The sequence below is a fragment of the Lissotriton vulgaris genome, chromosome 2_1, assembly GCF_964263255.1.
Source record: "Lissotriton vulgaris chromosome 2_1, aLisVul1.2, whole genome shotgun sequence".
NCBI lineage: Eukaryota > Metazoa > Chordata > Amphibia > Caudata > Salamandridae > Lissotriton > Lissotriton vulgaris.
In genome coordinates, this window is record NC_141687.1 from 323,393,241 (window position 1) to 323,416,414 (window position 23,174).

Here is a 23,174-nt window from a genome sequence, read left to right on the forward strand (position 1 = left end):
CATTGTGGCGGGCGGTGCTCTCTGCACCGCCCGCCACAATGCTATAAATGCATAAATGCATTTGCATAAACAAAGCGGCAGGCACCGCATGGTGCCTGCCGCTTTGTTTATGCAAATGAAGGGGGGTACCACAGGTACCCCCCCCCCCGTGTTCAACCCCCACCCCTCCTTCACTCTGTGGCCCGCAAGGGGCCCCCAGAGTGAAGACCGCATTCCTTTCAGTGGCGGCATTGCCGCCACGGAAAGGCATTATTAAAAAGGCATCCTAATATGGCAGGCGGTGTCTGACAGACACCGCCACCATAGAAACCCTTTTCCGCTCCGGTCGCCTTGCGACCGGGGAGGAAAAGCGGAGGACGGTCTTTCCGTCCGCCGAGGTCCCCCCGCCATACTAATATGGCGGGGGGGAACGAGTGTGGATGTTGGGCGGATTGCCCCCCCCCCCCAGGCTGGCGGTGGCTACGGCCAGCCTGGCGGGGGCAATCCGCCCGACATCATAATGGGCCCCTAAGTGTGTTATAAAATCACTATTACAAGTATACAGTTATCCATACAGTCACTCATACAACCACTGACTCTTATGTATACTTATTTATATGCAACAACTGTCACATACACTGCCTTTTATTTTTCTAATTTGTTGGACATGTACCATTGAGAGATATATTTGCTCATCACCACACCCATTAAGATATTCACTCACCCAAACAACTGTTATAACCAGTATTCCCTGTAACACATGCGCGCGCACCTTGCTGACCCCAAGCGCGCAGAGTCCCGAGGGAAGCGCGCATACATCCTGTGAGTGCTTTCGCGCCCCCGCTTTTAAAACACGAGCAGCACGAAAACGGCAATTCCGTGTTTGGGGGAAGGAACATTGATTGAAGTGGCTCCTGCACTAATGAGCTGTGGCTGCGGGCTGTTTGTGGCCCTTTGAGAAAACATTTGTTAATTGCAGCACCGTCATGCGCTGAAATTAACAAACATTTTCACAATGGCTCACAATCAGCCCCCAACCGCGCTCCCTTAAGAGACGACATTTAGCAAGTCCGAAAGCATGAAACATCGTGCTTTTGGACTTGCTAAATGTGAGGCTGTGTAGGGGCCCCACAAAATCTCACGTCTGGCATTACGGCTCAGGCTTGGATTGACCATTTTACCAATGTGTATCATCCAGCCAGGTGTAGGCAGCTGAATGAAGAGGGAACTCGGTCTTTGAATGTTGTCAAAGAATTAGTGCCACAAATCACTGAGATGCCACTTTTTGCAACATCAGAATATGTGGAAATTGAAGTTCAAGCCACCAGTCTGAGCCAATAATGTATGAAAGTGCCTGTCCCTCTGCACAAAAAAATGCCCCCGGAATGTTCCAGGAAATAGTTCTCCAATCTTTCTGCTGGACAGCACAGAAATAATCTATGCTAAACTACTTCTAGCTCGGTTAGAAGTATGCAAGGAGGATCACAACATTTTCTCTCCATTTCAAGCTGGCATTTGTAAGTCACAAGGCACGATTGATCACGTGGCTAGAATGTACTCCAACTAACTGAGGTATACTTCTCTAAAACAATCGTCTCTATTCTTAATATTTATCGACCTTAGAACAGTCTTTGATTCTGTGAGTAGAGCGGCAACAACAAGCTCCTGCATGCCACAAAGCTGCTCCATCAGTGCAATACAGTTGTGGTGAGATTTGACCCCAAAGGCTAATGTACTCCAAGCTTTGGCATAGAACTGTGTGTTATTATTTAATCTATTCATCAATGATGTGGGCAATCAATTGCTAGCTTTAACCACATAGCTGCTGGTCTTATTCCTCTCCTGTGCTGGGCCATAATGAAAATGGGTATGGTCATGACGAGCTCAGCTCATCATGAGCACCTGAGAGGTATATGCCATGACGAGCTGAGCTCGTCATGAGCACCGAAGGGGTTAAACCTGGATGCCTCCCCAATTGGGAGGAATACACATCTATCTTGCTGTTCACCCATAATGACGTTTTATTGGCCTGCACAGAAATTTCTGTGCTCAAAACTTCTTAAAGGGTTAGAAATTCATTGTACCAATCAGTAACTCAAAATAAATTTTAAAAAAATGAAATATATGCAGGTCAATTTGTGGTGCAGCTTGAAAAACTCAATCAGAGTATATAACCAGCTGTTAGATTGGGTTGACATCTACGAATACCTAGAGATAAGGTTCAACACCAATTTAACATGAGGCAAGCAGCGGGGGAATAAAGGGGAATTAATATGCTCCATCAGTCAAACCCGTCCTCCATTACAGTAGTCGTGCTGGGCAAAGAGGGATTAAGCCAGCGCTACGGGCCTACCAAGCCAAACCACATGCAGCAGGAGCTGAGATGTGGGGAACAGCAAGGTATCAGACCTTCAGTAAATCGAAAAACAATTTATATGTCACTTGTTACAACTTGGGACTGGGACTCTAATGGCAGCACATAGGCATGAGCTGGGCTTGATTAACATCAAAGCTATTGCAGCATTAAAGGCACTTCTGTTTTGGCATCGAATCTGGACTAAACCAAACTCATCAACCTATCTCAAACCTATGCGCAAACTTTGGGATAGCAGCAACCCTCATAAGCTTCCACCATGGCTTAAAGATATTGCAAGCTTCTCTCAACAACTTCTTGAGTGCAGAGATTATTTACAGTAGTTATCTGCTATTTGTGATGTTGCAGAATTTTTGACGGTCCAGAACTATTTGCATACTCTTTGTGAAAGAGAACCTTGCTTGATAAATTAAAAAAAAGGCTTCCATGCTTAAATTGTGTGATCTTTGGCAAATATTTTATTTCACCAAAGCTAACTTTTTATTCATAATTAAGGCTCCCTGTTTTCCGTTTTTACTGATTTTTACAGATAAATACAAACAGAAAACCATATATTTTCTTATCTGTATTTATTTTTAAATGTGGATAAAAATGGAAATTGGGTTAATGTTTCTCTGTCAGCCGGAGCCCTTATGTTTGATGTGGGATGGGAGTAGGTGGGACAAGTGGATTTTACAGGACATGTAGATCTCAGTAGCATTTTGTCCCTTGGACAACTAGATTATTTGGAAAATTCCACACCCCTGATTACCTGTCATCAAACAGCTGCTTGTTAACTGCAAGTATTATGTTAGAGCAATATGTTTTATTGCCCAGCCTTTTATTATCCTAATCTTTCCAAAAGGGTTCATTTAGGTAAAAAAACAATTCTTGTTTTTAAGAGAACCTCTAACAATGGTGTCACATTTTGAATTCTGAATTCGTATTTTTCCAGAATAAGCATTCTTAAACTATATTGCCTACAAGTATCGAAGACTCCTACACTACACCTTGTAGTCTTGTCTGATGTAACACTTCCAATACACTGATTTACGCACCTTTGATTGTCTCTGTGCAATGTGTGTATTATGTAAAGTGCTCTGACACCTTACACTGGCATGAATGGTGCTATAACACTAAATGAATCAGAGAGCCAGTGGTTCTGGAGACTTGAGGGCCGCTGTTAAAGGGTGCTAGTGAGGGAATCCATGGTAGAGGTGGCCATTGGGGGGCGCCAACAAACATTGTCGCACAGGGCGCCACCAGTGTTAAAGGCGGCCTGGCTGTGCCTAGTTGAACTTGGCAGACCAAAGTCCAATTGAACACCCTGTAAAGCACACACCGTTCTTTTGGACTTGCTGCATTTCTTTTAGGTATCACGTAAGTTAGAAATCTATCTGCTTAGCCTAGTATGCTGCCTGGCTGGTATTTTGTTGCTTCTTTCTGTCTGTGCATCCAGATATACAATACAACAAGTAACATTACACATACAGCAGTAAAATCTTATAATGGTACTATCATTGGAGTCTTGTGCTTTTCTAAACCTGAAGTGTTTGCCTGTGTAGCCAATTCATGTAATGGCGTGTGTCTAAATTGCAAACCTGCCATAAGACCCTTTACGTGGCGATTTATGTGGGAAAATGCAGTCTTTTCACTTGTTTAAGCATGAGTTTGGAGTGATATTTGGCGCTGCACCCACACGCACGGTCTGGTTCCTAGCGCACATAACCATGGCTGCAGCTCACACAGACCTCACACTGCCACACACAGAGGAAAAAAATTAGAGGGAACATTGGTTATAACATGTAGTCTTAACGTCATATACCTACTAAATCAACTATTCACATATCTTTGGGAAGTCACACATCACCCACTGCACCACACACATACACTCTCCCATACAAATACTCAGTTAACTAATCAATACCTAAAATAGACATTCACATAGCTAGTAACCAACTGGTGCAGAAGTTTACACAACAACTGACAAAGTGATACAGATATTCACACAGTTTAGTCAATCACACTGCTACTAAATCCTCCATCCAGATATTTATATGTCCACTCATTCTTCAATGCAGATTGCTATATACATAATACATATTTAAATAATGAACCAATTCACATTCACTGGATGATGTCATCAGTGATGTCATCGGTGATGTCATTTGAGATGTCATCAATTTTTCAAAATTATCCCTTAGGGCCTGAGTAGGAGTTTGCTGGTGCGGGAGCGGGACTCTCCTACCCACACTCCTGCATCACCAAACTTGTATTAGAAAAGCCCGCTAGATTTGTTTCCTCCTGGTCTGGCGGGCGGTTCTTTGGAGTTCCCACGTCAGTGCCTATGAAATAGACACCACAATGGGAAAGTCAAAATCAGTACCTGCCCGGCAAGGACTGCTGCAGTCCATGCCATGCAGGTACTGGGATACATGCACACATGGGGGCACAACATGTGCCCCTCTGCATGCATCCCCAAGCCTAGAGGCAACAGGGGGCTCTACAGTTTCCTCTCTGTCACGGTTTTCATGAAGGTGGAACTGCCATGAAAACCGCGGAGGACAGAAAACTTGTAATATGCTTGCCGGACCACAGTGGTCCGGTCAAGCATATTGCGGCCTCAAGACCGCTGTGCCACCGCCAGGGATCTCAGATCCCTGGCGGTTGCAGCAGTCCCAGGGTGGTCCGACCTCTCTAGTTATAATAGGGCAGTAGGAAAACCGCTGTGCCGCAGCTAGTCTGGCTGTCCACCACCAGACTTTTAATTAGCCTCTTAGTAATTGAGCATCCCGTTTAACCCTAAAAGCACTGTGGTGTTTTTTTCATTCTTATTCACATTATACCATCATAGACTAGATTTCAATTACTTTTTTGCTTGATATTTTTAGGGCTCGCCTGCTGATGCGCTTGCGCATAGCTGGCGAGCTATATTGTGGCTTAAACAGAGCTTAACCATCTCGGCGATTTGTTGCAGTGCCCGAGAAAAACAAGCTCAATGCGCAAGCGCATTGGCAAAAAGCGCATGCACATCAAAGCCACCAGCCTCCTCAGGCATCTCAAGCTTCCCCCAGCCGGCATTTCTCCTCCCCTAATTATTCACTGCACGGCTGGCCGGCACATCAAAGGCTGCTGCTGCCGTGACTCGCATTTCTCCTCCCTTCTCCCCTTTCACTGCCCAGGCCGGCCGTACTTTCACTTTACACGGCCGCCAGGCCGTGTCTCGCGTTTATTTTAACATGGCATCTTTTTTTTTTCCTTCCTTTTCTGGCTCAAAGGGTTATATTTCTGATTCTTTTATGCTTTACAAATAATCTTGAGATCTGTTTTATCACTTTTATTTTTCGTCTGGTCTCTACCACAGTTTGTTTAATTCTATATGCATCCTGTTTTCGCACAGCGCCCTGCATTCTCTTGTTCTCTTCCTACAATGGTTGTGATTTAGTCATGCTATGAACTCGGGGAATTCATATTTACAGTTTTTCTGTGTTTTGTATTGGCATTTCCTCAGAGCGGAATTGAACGCACATTCCCCCATCGGTGCATGTGATTAACTTCAGCGTCATATTTTAATGATTTTAATGTGCATTTATGGGGAAGAACATTCAGAATTAACATTTTAATCTCGAAGAAAGACGCATCTGTGTGGCATTTACATTTTCAATGGTCTTTGTTTCCGTGTGCATCGGTGAGTGTATTTAGCGTCACAGGGGGCCTCAGACGCATTCTTCTGATCCGAGATAAAGCACCTTTGATTAGACACTCCCCGAACAGCCTATGAAAGCAGACGCCGTCGGTTCCCTGCATATGCAGAAAGCAGATGAAGGCTTTCCCGCACTAATCCGCCCCTCACATACGGGATCCTTTCCCTTTCTTTACTCTTGCAAAACGCCGTCTGTAAACAACCTCGCTGGCGTTATAACTTCCCTTTGACCAAATGCCGGACCACACATCCCAGGCCATCAATACTATTCCCCGCTAACTAATCCGTCTTGTATTGATGTTGTTTTAAAAAAACAGTGATCGCCCTTTACTGAAGTACCACACTTCCAAGCGCAAAAATAAACATGAAATAGGCTATGTCCCGCATAAAAACCTAACCTTATAACATCAATCAGAGAAAATAGCCAAATGTATTTTCAGTGATTAAATTACAAGTATCCCTGCGCACTGCCTTTTAACCTGACCTGATTTAAAGACGTTACAGTGTAGACAATATTTTTTGTAACTAGTCTCGCAGAGACAAGGAAATAGCCAGCTTAGCAACCGCTCATACTGTATAAAGTGCATTTCTCTCTGCTAAAAGAAAAAAGTGCTTGTGAACAAATTCATGAAGATAGTGGACAAAAACTTTACCTAAATGAAAATGTTGTATTAACAGATTTATATTTTGAAAAACCGGATGATTGTTGGAAATCAGCACAATAATGTGGAAGAACTGCAATGAGCAGATTGATATGTAAATAGGTATGCAGTATTAACTATGAGCATTTTGGACTGTTTTATCCTCTTTCTGTCGTGTTAACCTGATCACTTGGAATCTTATGGCCTGTCCTATCTGATTTGACTTGATTTCCTGAATTCTAACTTTTTAATAGTTAAACTCACTGGACCTGTTGTTTTTATAGACAATCTCTAAAAACCTAAGTATTAAAACTACATAGGTGAACCCTCCTTCCCGCTTGGTATCAACCTCTTCCCTTGCCTCTTACCTTTTAAGTTTGTCACCATGGCTCTTCCATACAGTGATTAAAATTAGGAACTCCAACTTGAAAGTGTCACCACAAATCTTTAAAGAGCACTTCTCTTTTCTTTAAAAATCACACCATGCATGAAAGCATTGGATTTACGAAATTGGAGTCTTTCTCGTTTCACCTTATTCACTTTCCATTTTCTTTTTCAACACTTTACTCACTTGTCTTGGGGTCAAAGGTTAGTCTTTTGGCAATTTTTACTAAATATATACATGTAACTCTGATCATCTTTTACAGCCTTGAAAAAGCCCTGGCACAAATCGCAAAAGGGGGCGAAACACGTGTCGGCTGTTCATGTTTTTACTATAATCAATAAAGATCTCCTTTCTATATAAAAAATGGACTTTTGACTCAATCTATATGAGTAAGGATTCAGCCTGATGATACAAAGATTTGTTGGAAGCACACTCACTACCCCCTTTAAGACTTTACTGTTCAAAACTCAAGAGGTCCAGAGTTTTTTTGAGTGTGTCCCTCTTACACAAAACCACGTGAAAACTGATATAGCCTTGGAGTCTCTTTTGGACCCCCCCCTCTTTTCTAGGCACAATGAATGGGTGCTGGTGTGCATGTGATGCAACACATATAATCTGGTGCTGTTAGAGTTGCTTAATTGTATGCATCTTCCTAATGTTCTCTTCTCCCCATCCCATCTATCCTGCTTTACTCATTTTTCCACCCTACTTCCCTCAGCTCCTCTCCTCCTATTTCCCCTTTCTCCATATGATCTTGCTCAGTTGTTACCCTCACTCTGATTCCCTTCTTCTCTTTCCTTTCTTCTCTCTCAGTATCTGTTTATTGCATACTAGCTCTCCCAGTTAGATTACATGCTCACCGTTTGAGGTCTTTCCTAACACTTTCCATCTTTTAGCACATAATGACCTAGCATTTAATAAATATTTTAGTTTTTAGGTTTTTTTCATATAGTACTTCATACTGTACTGCTACAATTTCTAATCACTGTACAGAATATATGCTATTATTATCTCATGTAATGCTATATGTTTACCAACCCCACATGGATGGAAGGCTAAGTTGAGTGTGGCAGACTCGAACTCATGACCTGCCGTTTACAGCAGGTGAAGTATTGTATTGTATTGTAATTGCATTTATATAGTGCCTACTACCCCTGACGAGGCGTCAAAGTGCTTTTTGTCGAATAGCACACTACTCCGGAACCCATAAAGGATTAGTGTTGAATTAGTATAGTGAAAAATGAAATTAATTTGAGTGGTGGACAGGTTAGTCAGTTATTTGGATTGAGAAGGATAGACGGGGATAAGAGAGGGAAAAAGGTTTGCATTTATATAGCGCTAATTACCCCTGAATGCTTGTTAAAGCGCTTTTTTGGCGAGTAGCACGCTACTCCGGAACCCATAAACCATTAGTGTTGAATTAGTATAGTGAAATATGCAAGTAATTTGAGTGGTGGATAGGTAAGTCAGTTATTTGGATCCAGAGGATAGCGGAGGGGTAGAAGAGGGAAAAGGTTTGACTTTATATAGCGCTTGTTACCCCGTATGGGGTGTTGAGGTGCTTTTTAGGCGAGTAGCACGCTATTCCGGAACCCATAAAGGATTAGTGGTGAATTAGTATAGTGAAATATGAGATTTGAGAAGTGGACATGTTAGTCTGTTATTTTCATTGAAAAGATAGTGGCGGGATAGAAGACTTTTTGTTTTGGAAGTCATAGGAGTAGGAGGAGGCTTGGAATGAGTAAAAAGGGATGTGGAAGGGAAGAGTCAGAGGGAAGAGTTTAGAAAGGCTTGTTTTGGGGGATCAGTATAGTAACTCCCACGGATTATAAAAAAGTGACATCGACCCCCCAGTCCGTGTCCTGAGGAGAACCCGCAGAATCAGATTGGGTTCGAAACGCGTTGACTTTCCATCCAAGATAGAAAATGTATGGGGCTTTATAGGAACTAAATAATGCATTTTCACTGCTCAGTCCATTGTGTGCAATCCCTATAATTAGCACCCTACTATGATTTAAAATATTTTTCTTGGGTTGGTGGTGACAAGTAGGCGGATATAATTATCAGCTTGTCCACTTGTTTGTTTGTATTTTTACTTAGGACTGGTGCCTCATAACCACAACATCGGAGGTATTATACAGTTGTCTATGTGATTCTATGTGACAATTATTTTTTGTGATACATAATTGTTGTATATGTTTGTTGCACTTTATTGAATATATGTATGTATTTGTTAATTATTGTGTTTGTTTTTGATGACATAAGAAAAACATTCTTGAAAAAAGTGTTTTATAAAGTACTAATTCATTCAACTAAATGGTTGTTCAACCTAGTAATTTGTCTGACTAGGTGGTGTACTATTTAAAATTCAACCTGCTCGGCCATTTGTTTACCCAATAGTAGCGGTCCAGGCTGGTCAGTGACAGGACCCAAGCCTTTCTCTGTTTTCCCTGGTGAATATGTAATGGCATGATATTTTTCCTCTTCACTTTACAGGGATATAACACAACTTTGTCCATTCCCTTTTTACCAACAATAGTGTTACAGCCAGAAAATAATTTGAAAACACCTGAACGAAAACTTCTTTATTAAGTGTGTGTTCTATGTAATGTGTCAGTGAGTCTAGTGTGTTTTTTGTAAAACTTTTATCCCACTATAAGCACTTGAATGCAGCTATAGTATGTCACCTGTAACCGCTGGACATTTTACCTATGGATATGGAGGGAAAGACTACCAAAAAAAAATGTTGTCTTCTTTCCTTTACAGGTTGATTAATAGACAACGTCTTTTTTGCTAGGTACATTGCTTTTACCTGCACTGTAATTTCTCCTCACTTTTATTAGAAAATTCTAGTATCAGTTAGAGAAACGTGAGTAAGGTGGGGATTTGTGCACCCCGTCCTGAAGAAGGTGCTTCTGGCACAAAACATGTCAACGCACACCACAAGGAGGTAACGCACATTGTCAGCGTAGTGACCTCCCACCCTCTTTTTTAACAGCACCAGCCCGTGGGCTTATTAAATATTTTTTAGTCACCCCACGAGCCAGGTTCTTTTTAACTATCACTATTTCCCAAACCCCACTATACACTCACATACAAAAAAAACCCTCACAGATATCACACATAGTCTAACAAGTGCTCCCACGTATCCGTAGGTCGCAGCACGCCGTACCCCGTAGAGGGGTACGATGACCCCGATGATGAAGCATGACACCAAGGGGCCTGTTGGTGTGTGAGGGGACCTAAAACAACAAAGGTGTTCCCACTGTGGAGGATACACCCTTAATCTCAAGGAGTGGATTCTAATTGTTTATTAGTCTGGAGTTTTGCCATTAGTTGGACGTTCATTTCTATGTAGAGGGAGTTGCTGTAGTCTAGTCTGCTGGTGTTGAGAGCATGCATGGCTGTTCACCTGGTGTTGGGTGGTAGCCGTCTGAAAGCCTTCCTGAGCATTCAGAAGGTGAGGAAGCAAGCGAAGGAGACGGCACTGACCTGCTTCTTCATGGATAGCTGGCTGTCGAGGATGATGCCGAGGTTGAGGGTGTGTTCTGTGGGTTTTGGAGTTGGGCCCAGCTCAGGTGGCCACCATTCGCTGTTCGAAAGGGTATCATTGCCTTTCCCGAAGATGAGTACTTCTGTCTTGTCATTGCTGAGTTTGAGACAGTTGTTGTTCATCCAGGCTGCCACTTCTTTCATGCATCTTTGGAACTAGTCCTTGGTGGTTGTTGGGTCATTAGTCAGGGGGACGATGAGTTTGGTGTCATCGGCGTAGGAGATGATGTTGAGTCCATGGTTCTTGACCATGTTGGCCCAGGGTGTCAAGTATACATTAAAGAGGGTTGGGATGTGCCTTGAGGTACACTGCAGGTGATATCCTTATGGAACGAACAGTAGGGAGGGGGGTGACCTTCTGTGTTCTTCCTGTGTGGTAGGATGTGATTCACTTTAGGGATGCTCCTTGGATTCTAATCCGGTGGAGTCTGTTTATAAGTGTGTGGTGGGATACGGTGTCGAAGTCATCTGAGAGGTCAAGGAGGATGCTGTTTTTCTGTGGTCTAGCAGCATTCGGATGTTGTCTGTGGTTGTGACTAGTGCTGTCTCTGTGCTGTGGTTAGCTCTGAAGCCGAATTGGGAGGGGTCCAGAAGGTTGTGGTTCTCCCGATGTCTAGTGAGCTAGATGTTGATGGCTTTCTCAATGACCTTGGGTGGGAAAGAGAGCACGGAGATGGGTCGGTAGTTCTTAGGTCCTCCTGGGTCTGCTAATGGCTTCTTTAGCAACAGCTTCACATCGGCATTTTTCCATTTCTGGGGGAAGTGGGCCATGGTGTTTGAAGAGTTGAGGACCTTGGTAGGTTCTTTACTGATGGGTTGATTGCTGAGGTTTAAAGTATGGTGTGGGCAGAGGTCTGCTGGGGCTTCGAAGGGGATGGATCTCATGATGGGCGCAGTTTCCTTCACGGAGAGGGTGTTCCACGAGCTAAGCTGGTGTGTGTCGGTCAGCATGATACGGTTGATGCTCTCCTAGGCAGGGGCCTGGGTGTGAAGTCTTGGTAGATGGTCTTGATTTTGTTGGGAACAAAATCCACAAGGGTGTCGCAAAGAGCCTGCGAGGCTGTGATGTTCTTTTCGGTAGCCGATTGGTTGGTGAGCTGTTTGACTATGTTGAATAGTTCCTTGCTGCTGGGCAAGAGATATTAATTGTGAACCCAACTCTGGTCAATAGATATCACTGTGATATCCTAGGATGAAATAAAAGGTGGCACTATTAGAAACAGAAGTCAAGCATAAAATGTGTCATCCTATAACATGTAGAGCCCAAAAACTCACCACCCAAACAGGTGCGAATCCATCCATGAAAGTATCTCATGACAAGAGCACAGTGCTATTCTAGTGACCTGTTGTCTAGTCACAAGTGACTGATTAGGGACAAAGATCACACTGAACTGGAGTCCAAGAACACGTTTTCATGCTAAAATGGGTGATATTAACATTGATTTTTTGTGCAAATAGAATACTGGCAGTGTTTGGTCAATGTGAGGCCTTTGCAGATATAGAGGTGGGCACGAAATGGGTACCAATGTACAACTTGCAGTCTAATTTGGGGAGTTGATCAATATCAATTAGAAAGCTCAAGCTCAAACCCACTATAGAACTGCTGTTGAGACTCACCCAGTTTGAACTGATCCTGAATATACTTCAAGGGCACCATTTGACACATATTTTCCTGCTCATTATTCTATGGGAGAACCCATTCATGTAATTTGTTTATCCTATCCAGTGCTTAATTTGTAAAAGAATAAGTGCCTGGGCCCACACGGTTGGCGAATACCAAGGATGTGTAGTCTTAAATCCACCTCATGCCTCTAATCCACTGTCGGACGCTCCTTGCCTATTTATCTCGCTCTTTCTGTTTTTTTTCTCCATTTCTGTTCTTTTCATTTGTCACTATTTTTGTGAAGTAGAAATAAGGGCTGGTCCCCAAAAATGAGTGCCGGTGGGACCCACCGGCAAGCGCCAACTCAAGTTAAGCAGCAATCCTATCCAGTTTGGACAACTAATATTGCATTGCTCTATGAAATGTACCTTTTACCATTATTTTTCCTGAATCAATTTGAGTTAAACTAGATATTCTCTATGAACATGAAATTAATATTATTGAGTATTTTAGTATTGTTAGTGAGTTTTGTGATGCGCTATTTGCCTCAACTTTTTAAAGATTTAAACTCATTATGCATAGTGCTATTAGTGGGCGCAAGGCTCCCCAAAATAAATACTGCTGGTCTCAGCGCTGGGTGTTGGGCAGATGGAACTTGGGGTGTCAGAGGCGCTGCATTCTATGCTGGTTGTGCCTTTCTAAAGGGAGGAAGGGCGCTAGCCCACGAAGGAAGTGATGAATTCAGAGGAAGCGCTGTGTACACGAGCTTCGGTGTGTGCGGTAACAAGGGAAGGAGGTCACGAGCCTTCCTTCCCAGGGCGCGGCACGCTACGATGGAGTATGAAATATCACGCACTCGCGTTCAAAGACAACGCGGTGACCTCCACGATGGTTTATGTTTCAGGTGCATTTGCTGGAGAAAAGGCCGGACCTGAAAGGGAAACTGCACGCTTTGTTTAACCAGTCCCTGCCGACGCCTCTGAGGGGCCGGGCCTGGAGGCTCTACCTGTCCAACTCCAAGGGTAAGGAGGCTCGGGTTACTGGGAATGCCGTGTACAGGCCGTGGGCAAACACCAGAGTCCATCACAGGGAGGGTTAGGCCAAAGACCCACCCAGGGTCTTGGCATCCCGCCCAGGAGGGACTGGTGAGGGTGGGCAAGGCCCAGTTCACTCTGGCTCCGACTGGCCTAGATGTGGGACACGTTATGCACCTTTATGTGCTCATTCCCAGTCACGTGGGCCCCTGGCAGCGTGTGCACTGTTCTAGAAGCCCCAATGCACACCCAATCAATGCAGCCGGGACCCTTGTACATCAGTGCATTTCCCCATCAGGCCCCTGGTCACCTTAACTCATGCACACTGCAGATATTAGCCCCAATGCACACTCATTCAATGTAACCTCTTCTCCTAGACAAGCACACTGTATAGAGATGCATAATGCACACTGCATGTAGAAACCTCAGTGCACACTCACTCAATGTGACCTGGTCCCCTAGCCTCCTGCACACTGTATGTAGAAACCTCAATGCACACTCAGTCCATGTGACCAGGTCCACTAGCCTCATTCACACTGCATGTAGAAACCTCAATGCACACTCACTCAATGTGACCTGGTCCCCTAGCGTCATGCACACTGCATGTAGAAACCTCAATGCACACTCACTCCATGTGACCTGGTCCCCTAGCCTCATTCACACAGCATGTAGACACCTCAATGCATATTCATTTCATGCGACCTGGTCCCCTAGCCTCATGCACACTGCATGTAGACACCTCAATACATATTCATTTCATGCGACCTGGTCCCCTAGCCTCATGCACACTGCATGTAGAAACCTCAATGCACACTCACTCCATGGGACCTGGTCCCCTAGCCTCATTCACACAGCATGTAGACACCTCAATGCATATTCATTTCATGCGACCTGGTCCCCTAGCCTCATGCACACTGCATGTAGACACCTCAATGCATATTCATTTCATGCGACCTGGTCCCCTAGCCTCATGCACACTGCATGTAGACACCTCAATGCATATTCATTTCATGCGACCTGGTCCCCTAGCCTCATGCACACTGCATGTAGAAACCTCAATGCATATTCATTTCATGCGACCTGGTCCCCTAGCCTCATGCACACTGCATGTAGACACCTCAATGCATATTCATTTCATGCGACCTGGTCCCCTAGCCTCATGCACACTGCATGTAGACACCTCAATGCATAATCATTTCATGCGACCTGGTCCCCTAGCCTCATTCATACAGCATGTAGACACCTCAATGCATATTCATTTCATGCGACCTGGTCCCCTAGCCTCATTCACACAGCATATAGACACCTCAATGCGACCTGGTCCCCTAGCCTCATTCACACAGCATGTAGACACCTCAATGCATATTCATTTCATGCGACCTGGTCCCCTAGCCTCATTCACACAGCATGTAGACACCTCAATGCATATTCATTTCATGCGACCTGGTCCCCTAGCCTCATGCACACTGTATGTAGAAACCTCAATGCATATTCATTTCATGCGACCTGGTCCCCTAGCCTCATTCACACAGCATATAGACACCTCAATGCGACCTGGTCCCCTAGTCTCATTCACACAGCATGTAGACACCTCAATGCATATTCATTTCATGCGACCTGGTCCCCTAGCCTCATGCACACTGCATGTAGACACCTCAATGCATATTCATTTCATGCGACCTGGTCCCCTAGCCTCATTCACACAGCATATAGACACCTCAATGCGACCTGGTCCCCTAGCCTCATTCACACAGCATGTAGACACCTCAATGCATATTCATTTCATGCGACCTGGTCCCCTAGCCTCATGCACACTGCATGTAGACACCTCAATGCATATTCATTTCATGTGACCTGGTCCCCTAGCCTCATGCACACTGCATGTAGAAACCTCAATGCACACTCACTCCATGTGACCTGGTCCCCTAGCCTCATTCACACAGCATGTAGACACCTCAATGCATATTCATTTCATGCGACCTGGTCCCCTAGCCTTATTCACACAGCATATAGACACCTCAATGCATATTCATTTCATGCGACCTGGTCCCCTAGCCTCATGCACACTGCATGTAGACACCTCAATGCACACTCACTCCATGTGACCTGGTCCCCTAGCCTCATTCACACAGCATGTAGACACCTCAATGCATATTCATTTCATGCGACCTGGTCCCCTAGCCTCATGCACACAGCATATAGACACCTCAATGCACACTCACTCCATGTGACCTGGTCCCCTAGCCTTATTCACACAGCATGTAGACACCTCAATGCATATTCATTTCATGCGACCTGGTCCCCTAGCCTCATGCACACAGCATATAGACACCTCAATGCGGCCTGGTCCCCTAGCCTCACTCACACAGCATGTAGACACCTCAATGCATATTCATTTCATGCGACCTGGTCCCCTAGCCTCATTCACGCAGCATATAGACACCTCAATGCATATTCATTTCATGCGACCTGGTCCCCTAGCCTCATGCACACAGCATATAGACACCTCAATGCGACCTGGTCCCCTAGCCTCATTCACACAGCATGTAGACACCTCAATGCATATTCATTTCATGCGACCTGGTCCCCTAGCCTCATTCACACAGCATGTAGACACCTCAATGCATATTCATTTCATGCGACCTGGTCCCCTAGCCTCATTCACACAGCATGTAGACACCTCAATGCATATTCATTTCATGCGACCTGGTCCCCTAGCCTCATTCACACAGCATGTAGACACCTCAATGCATATTCATTTCATGCGACCTGGTCCCCTAGCCTCATTCACACAGCATATAGACACCTCAATGCATATTCATTTCATGCGACCTGGTCCCCTAGCCTCATTCACACAGCATATAGACACCTCAATGCATATTCATTTCATGCGACCTGGTCCCCTAGCCTCATTCACACAGCATATAGACACCTCAATGCATATTCATTTCATGCGACCTGGTCCCCTAGCCTCATTCACACAGCATATAGACACCTCAATGCATATTCATTTCATGCGACCTGGTCCCCTGGCCTCATGCACACTGCATATAGACACCTCAATGCGACCTGGTCCCACTGCATGTAGACACCTCAATGCATATTCATTTCATGCGACCTGGTCCCCTAGCCTCATTCACACAGCATATAGACACTTCAATGCGACCTGGTCCCCTAGCCTCATTCACACAGCATGTAGACACCTCAATGCATATTCATTTCATGCGACCTGGTCCCCTAGCCTCATGCACACTGCATGTAGACACCTCAATGCATATTCATTTCATGCGACCTGGTCCCCTAGCCTCATGCACACTGCACCTAGAAGCCCCAATGTTCTCATTCCATGTAGGCTAGTTCTGTGGGGTCATTCACATTGCCTTTGCGCACTGCTCCCTCAGACACTACATGAAATACAAAAAGTCTTTATTCCCCGCTGTCATCCACCCATCTCTCTCGACTCTTCGTGAAGTTGTTCCAACCGTAGTATTATGTATGAGTGTTACATAATGTCCCACCCTCCGGATCCCCCCCCCCCCCCCAATGTTATCTGTGTTCCCCCTTGTCCTCATTATTAGATCCCATTATGGCTCGAGGTACTTCACCCGATATCCTCCCTTGCCTGTCGTTCACTCGCTGAATTACCTGATTGCCTTCCATGCCCTTCTTTAAAGTAGGGGTGGGCGAAGATTTCCACTCCGCCGGTGGAGTCAGCGGAGTTCGGCTCCCTCCCCGCAGAGTGCTGTGTTCCAAAAAAACTCCGCAAAGCGATGCGGAGCTGAGTTTTTCCACTCGTGCAGATCGCCAGTGTTAAGTTGGCGAGCGAGAAAATAGCCTACTAGACCCCCTCCCAACAACATTTCTGAATGCACGTGGTTGCGGCAGGTCGCTGCTGCTCGTATTGAGAAATGCTGCCTCTTGCGTTGAGGAAGGGGCTGCTCCAGTAGCATAGCAAGGAGTGGGGGGTGGTCCAGCCCGGGCGGCATGAGTTTTGGAGAGCGGTAGCTTCTCCCCCACCCCGATCTTCGCAGAGGCCGCCGCACCCACCCGCAGGGTGGGGGAGGCTCAAGGGCCGGCGCCATAACCCACGCGGTGCCAACAGGGGGATGGAACTGGTCCTGGGCGCCCCGAAGCGGCCAGGACCAGCGGAAACTGGGTGCGCACCAGCCACCCCGACAGGAAGTGACCTGGTGACCTTGGCGCCCATGGGGGGCGACCAATGGCCAACCTTGCTACCTTTGAACCCCCCAATCAAAGGGGGTTCACCTTCAGCCCTTAGGGGGCTCAAGGGGATTTAAGCACCGCCGCTCCCCAACCAGAAGCACAACGTCTTCGAAGGAGCTGGGAGAGCGGCGCGACAACGACATCGTTTGAAGAGGACCGACTGCAGCAGGAGGCGGCGGAGGACGGCCGAAGCAGAAGAACGACCACACAGAGCGGCGCGCCGGTCAAGTTCTCCACCCAGCTCCCCCGGGAACCCGAAGCGACGGAGGAAGACGACGAGCTCGGCGGCCTTGCCAAGCTCCATCGCGGTAAGCAATTGTCCAGTTGGAGCGCGCACTGAGCCGCTTCATCTGACGAACAGCACAAACGTGCAAGGAAGTCCAAAGGCGGGTCCGGAATTCCTTCCGACCCAGCGGCGCAGGCCAGCCCGCAGAAACCAGACCTAGGCCTTGGGGACAACATGGCGGAAGATCAGCCTGGAGACATGGCGGAAGTGCTGAGGAAAATCCGCGAGATATCGGCAGTACACGGCGACGAATGGCTCCAGCCCCATTTGGCCAAAGGGAAGGAGAATAGGCCAGACGGCCAGGCGGAGGAGGAAGCAGGCCCGTCAGCACCCAAGAAGCCTAAGACCACACCAAGGAAAAAGACGTCCAAGAGGAATCCCCCAAAGAAAGTGCGCCAGAAGCTCCCGCCGCTGAGGTCAGACGACAACAAGAAGGTTGAGACGAACGGCGGAGTGGTTAATGGTGAGCATATTAGTACCATTGTAAAAGAATGCTTGAAATCGCTCGCTCCGACGTTGCTGAACAGCTCAGGGCAGGGGGCGGCGGGGCCCAGGGAACAACGCTCTGACGAGACAGGGGGCTTAACGTGGCATATGATGGACCCGGGGTGGGCCCGACAGTCAAGGGTGCAGGAGCAGGTGGGCCTATCCCCGCAGGGGGATCAGGTTTCCCCATTATCCGGGTGGGGGTACAATACTGGGTCCGGGAGCCCGGGGTCGGGGGGGCTAGGCAGTGACCTGTACGCCAGACCATCCCCCGGCCCTGCCTCCTTGACAACGAAGGCCACGGGGCTCGCGTGCCTTATTCCCCTCGCGGTAAAAGAGAGGATATGGCGCAAGGAGTTCATCGATATATTCTCGCTCCTAGAAATACAGCTAGAGGGCCTCGACCTGACCACATGCGACAGGAGAGAGGATGAAAAAAGGGAGAGGCGAGGGGCTAGAAAGGAGCGGAACTTTGAGAATTGGCTAGACGCTTTCAGGATCATGGCTTGTATCATAGTAGAGAGGTTCCCCCATTGCGCTGCTGACCTGTGGCTGTATGAGGCTAACATACACTCTGCGCAGAGGCAATTCCCCGGGGATGCATGGTTGGAATATGATAAGGGCTTCAGGTTAAAGATGCAGAGGCACCCAGAGATGGAGTGGAACGAGGAGGACGTTTCAGGTTTTATTCATAAAATGCTCGCGGCCAAAGAAGTGAGAGCATGGACGGGGAAGTACGACCAGTCCTTTCGGAGTTCGTCCCACAAGGGGAAGAACAAAAGTTACCAGAAACATTCCTCTGGGCGGTCCAACTCCCCCCCCGCGACCAAGGCCATATGCTGGAGATACGATGCGGGGGACTGTTCATGGGGCTCCTCGTGCAAATTCCAACATGCATGCTCAACCTGCGGGGGGAAGCACGCTGCAGCGACATGCAAAGGCTCCAAGCGGGAAGCAAAGAACGAAAAGAAAGAGAAACACAAGAAACACTAGCCCAAAGGCTAGTGGGGGCGGGACACTAGTAGACATTCAACAGTGCCAGCTGGCTAGGTCCCCCATTAATACGCAACAGCTGCGCAGTTTAGCAAACAGGTATCCAAACAAAACAGACGCCAGGACGCTGGTTGAGGGTTTTGAAGAAGGCTTCATTATCCCGTTTCAGGGCCCACTGCCATTAGCGGGAGCGAATAACCTACAATCAGCGAAGCAGCATCCACGGGTGGTGAGCGCGAAGATAGAAAAGGAGAAGAGCCTGGGTAGAATCGAGGGCCCCCTCCCTCAGGAGTTGTGCGAAGGAATAGTCATCTCCCCACTAGGAGTGGTCCCAAAAAAGGAAAAGGGACAATTCAGGCTGATACACCACTTGTCATACCCTGAGGGGGGGTCCGTAAATGATGGCATCGACCAGGAAGCATGCTCCGTGGGTTACGCGTCAGTGGATGACGCGATCGCACTAGTCAAAGCGGCAGGGAAGGGGGCCCTCATGGCCAAGGCGGACATTGAATCTGCCTTTCGCTTACTACCGGTACACCCGACCAGCTTCCACCTGCTGGGCTTCCAATGGGAAGGGAACAGGTACGTTGACAAAGCCATGCCCATGGGTTGTGCCATATCTTGTGCCTATTTTGAACAATTCGCTACCTTTCTGGAATGGGCCCTCCACGACAGGCATCGGGGGGCGGGAAGCTGCACTACCTGGACGATTTCCTGTTCACAGGGCCGGCGGGATCCTCGACGTGCGCCAGTACGTTGGCGGCGTTCGAGGACCTGACCGAAACACTCGGAGTCCCCTTAGCGAAAGAGAAGACGACAGGCCCAACGACTAGACTGACGTTCTTGGGCATTGAGCTTGACTCCACGGCGGGGACCGCCAGGCTCCCCCCGGAGAAAGTGCAGGAGTTCAGGGAAGAAATAGCCAAACTACGGGGCCGGCGCAAAGCCACCCTCAGGGATATCCAGGGGGTTGTAGGCAGGCTGAACTTTGCGGCGAGGGTCATTCCGCCCGCCAGGGTCTTTTCCAGGCGCCTCACCGCACTAACGGCTGGCGTCACCCACAAGCACCACCACATCCGGCTGAGCACGGGTGTAAGGCAGGATCTACAGGTATGGGACGAATTCCTGCAGGAGTTCAATGGGGTGCTGATCTGGAAAAAGGGTTGGGTAACAGCGGAGCAGCTATCCCTATACACAGACGCAGCCGGGAGCCTGGGATTTGGGGCGGTCCTGGGGAACAGATGGTGTGCCAGCCAGTGGCCAGACAGGTGGCATGCGCAGGGGCTCACAAAAAACATCACGTTCCTCGAGCTATTCCCAATAGTAGTGGCTCTGACGGTATGGAAAAAAGAGATAAGGAACCTAAAGCTCACCTTATGGTCGGACAACTTGGAGGTAGTGCAGGCCATTAACAGAGGCGCAGCAAGATGCCCGGGCATGTTGAGGCTAATGCGAGAGTTGGTTAAATTGCAGCTCGAGGGGAACCTGGAGCTGAAGGCTCGACACGTGCCGGGGACAGAGAACACGGTCGCCGATGCGCTATCCCGGTCCCAGATGACACGGTTCAAACAACTTCTGCCCGGTGCGGACGAGGTGATGACCCCCTTTCCACCATACCTGTGGGACCTGGGGGGGTTGATTTGTCCAGATTAATAGGGCACTCGCTCACCTCTGAGGCGCACAGGAGATACAAGAAATATGCGGCCACAGTAATAAGAATCGGGGGCATAAAGTCACTGGAAGACAAGGCGAAGGTGCGCACAGCGGTGGAGAAATTCGTACAATGGGCATTCGACGCTAAGAAAACAAGGTCTTGGGCACAGGCGCACCTGGCCGCCATTGCATACTTTGCCAGGCTCCACACAGGCGAGGACCCCACGGCAACTGCCTACTTGAAAGCAGCCCTGAAAGGCTGGCGGAAAATTGAGGGGATCAAGAAGGACGCCAGACGCCCCATTGATTATGACAAGCTGGGTCAGTTACTTAGCGCCCTAACCAGCATCATTGCAGACAGGTATGAGCGGCTACTCTTTGGGGCCGCGTTCACCACGGCTTTCTTTGGGGCATTTCGGGTAAGCGAAATAGTGGCCCCCAACAGGTCAGGCCCGGCGCAGCGCTGCTTGCAGGCAAGGGACATCAAGCCGATGGTAAAAGCTGTGGAGCTCACGCTTAGGCAATCCAAAACGGATAGGGCCGGGAAAGGGGCGATGATACGCCTACATTGTATTCCAGAGGTGGGGCGCTGCGCAGTGTGCTGGCTGTACCAATACATGGCGGTTCGCCCGGCGGGGGATGGCCCCCTCTTTGTACACCAAGACGGAAGGAACTTGAGCAGGTTCCAGTTCACGGCCGTAATGCGCCAGGGCCTCAATAAGGCGGGGCTCCAGGCAACATCATTTGCCCCGCACTCCTTCAGGATCGGGGCGGCGACCTCGGCATCGCAGTATGGCATGCCAGAGGACAGGATCCAGACCGTGGGCAGATGGCGGTCCAGGGCCTACAAGTCTTACATACGCCCTCATCTCATATAAAAAAAAAAAAAAAAAAAAAAAGGGGAGAGGGGTAGTGGGGGGGGGGGGGGAGCAGCCACCTTGGGATGCCGTACGGCAGGGTTTCTTGCCCCTCCCTCGTCCACACCCGGTGCGCAGAAAGCCACCTTAACGGAGCATTTTCTCTCGGCAGGAGGACGCCCACAACTGGTATGGGTCGTAGGACACTCTTTCGTATCCAGAATGGAGTCCTGGTGGAGGCGAGTGGGGCACAAGGAAAGCAGACCCAAGGCGACATACATCCGCTGGATCGGACTGCCCGGCATGAGATGGGAGCAGCTGCTACCGACCCTGGACGGCCTCATGTCAGACTCAGCGTGGCTGCCGGACGTGCTGATCATACATCTAGGTGGGAACGACCTAACACGGTTGGGCCGCAAGGCAGTGGGCCAGGCCATCCAGAAGGACATCGCCAAAGCGGCGGCATGGCTGGGGACCACGACAGTGGTTTGGTCGGAAATGATCAGCAGGAGGCACTGGAGGGGTGCCGACTCCAACAAAGCGGTGGATAATGCGAGGCGCAAGTTAAATATCGCCATGCACAAGTTTTGCGCAACCAACGGCCTGGAATCAATCCGGCACGGCCTTATCCACCCAGGCCGCCCAGAGCTATATGGACAAGATGGGGTGCATCTGTCCGACAAGGGAATGGAGGTGTTCTGGGGCAACTTGTGGGGCGCAATGACGCTCGCGGGTTGTCGTTAAAAAAGGAGCAAGGAAAAGGGGGAAGGTAGGTAGCCACGAACCAAGGGGCAAAAGGGGGGAGCCGCAGAAAGACGTAAGCCTCCCTGCGGCGTGGCGGAAATCCTACAATCGTTGGCTAACCAAACACACCGGTGGGCGGTGTGTAGGAGGAGGGCCACTCACTTTTCAATGCCGCACGGCAGGGTGACGTGGCCGCACAAAGGAGGGGAGGAAAAGACGGAGACGGCGCTCGCGGCCCAGACCCGGCCGGACGGCAGGGCGCAAATGGTAGCGAGCTGGGGACCTAACTCCAGGCAAAGAAGCTCCCCTCCATGACACCCGAAAAGGGGGTGTGGCCAACCAACTACCGGAACACCAAGAAACTGATTAAGAACTGGTTGTACACAAGTGCCATTTACGAACTGATGGGTGCACGAGAGACAGACACCTGTACCAGGGGAGGGTGTCATAAACTGTAATGTGATGTGCATGATTTATGGTTAAAGTTCGCAAATGAAGATTGTACAACCAGTAGGTTATTAATATTGTTATTAATAATCATTATTGATATTAATAAATCTGCGGCCAACAATGACCATCACCGAGAACTGAGATTGTTGGCTGACATTATTTGCTAGAATTGTTGGAGGAGATGGAGGATGTATGCAGATGCCGACCGGCAAGTAAGTATAGACGGTTGAC

The 23,174-nt window shown here is 48.0% G+C and overlaps 1 protein-coding gene across 1 annotated transcript in view; it reads left to right on the plus strand.

Moving 5' to 3' along the window:
• The window catches only part of LOC147730267 (uncharacterized), a 545,933-nt gene that overhangs the window by 156,010 nt on the left and 366,749 nt on the right, over nucleotides 1-23,174 (plus strand). Inside the window, exon 4 of the mRNA XM_086954056.1 lies at nucleotides 13,121-13,238. Coding sequence (XP_086810182.1) covers nucleotides 13,121-13,238 — 118 coding nt within the window. The remainder of the gene's footprint in view (nucleotides 1-13,120; nucleotides 13,239-23,174) is intronic.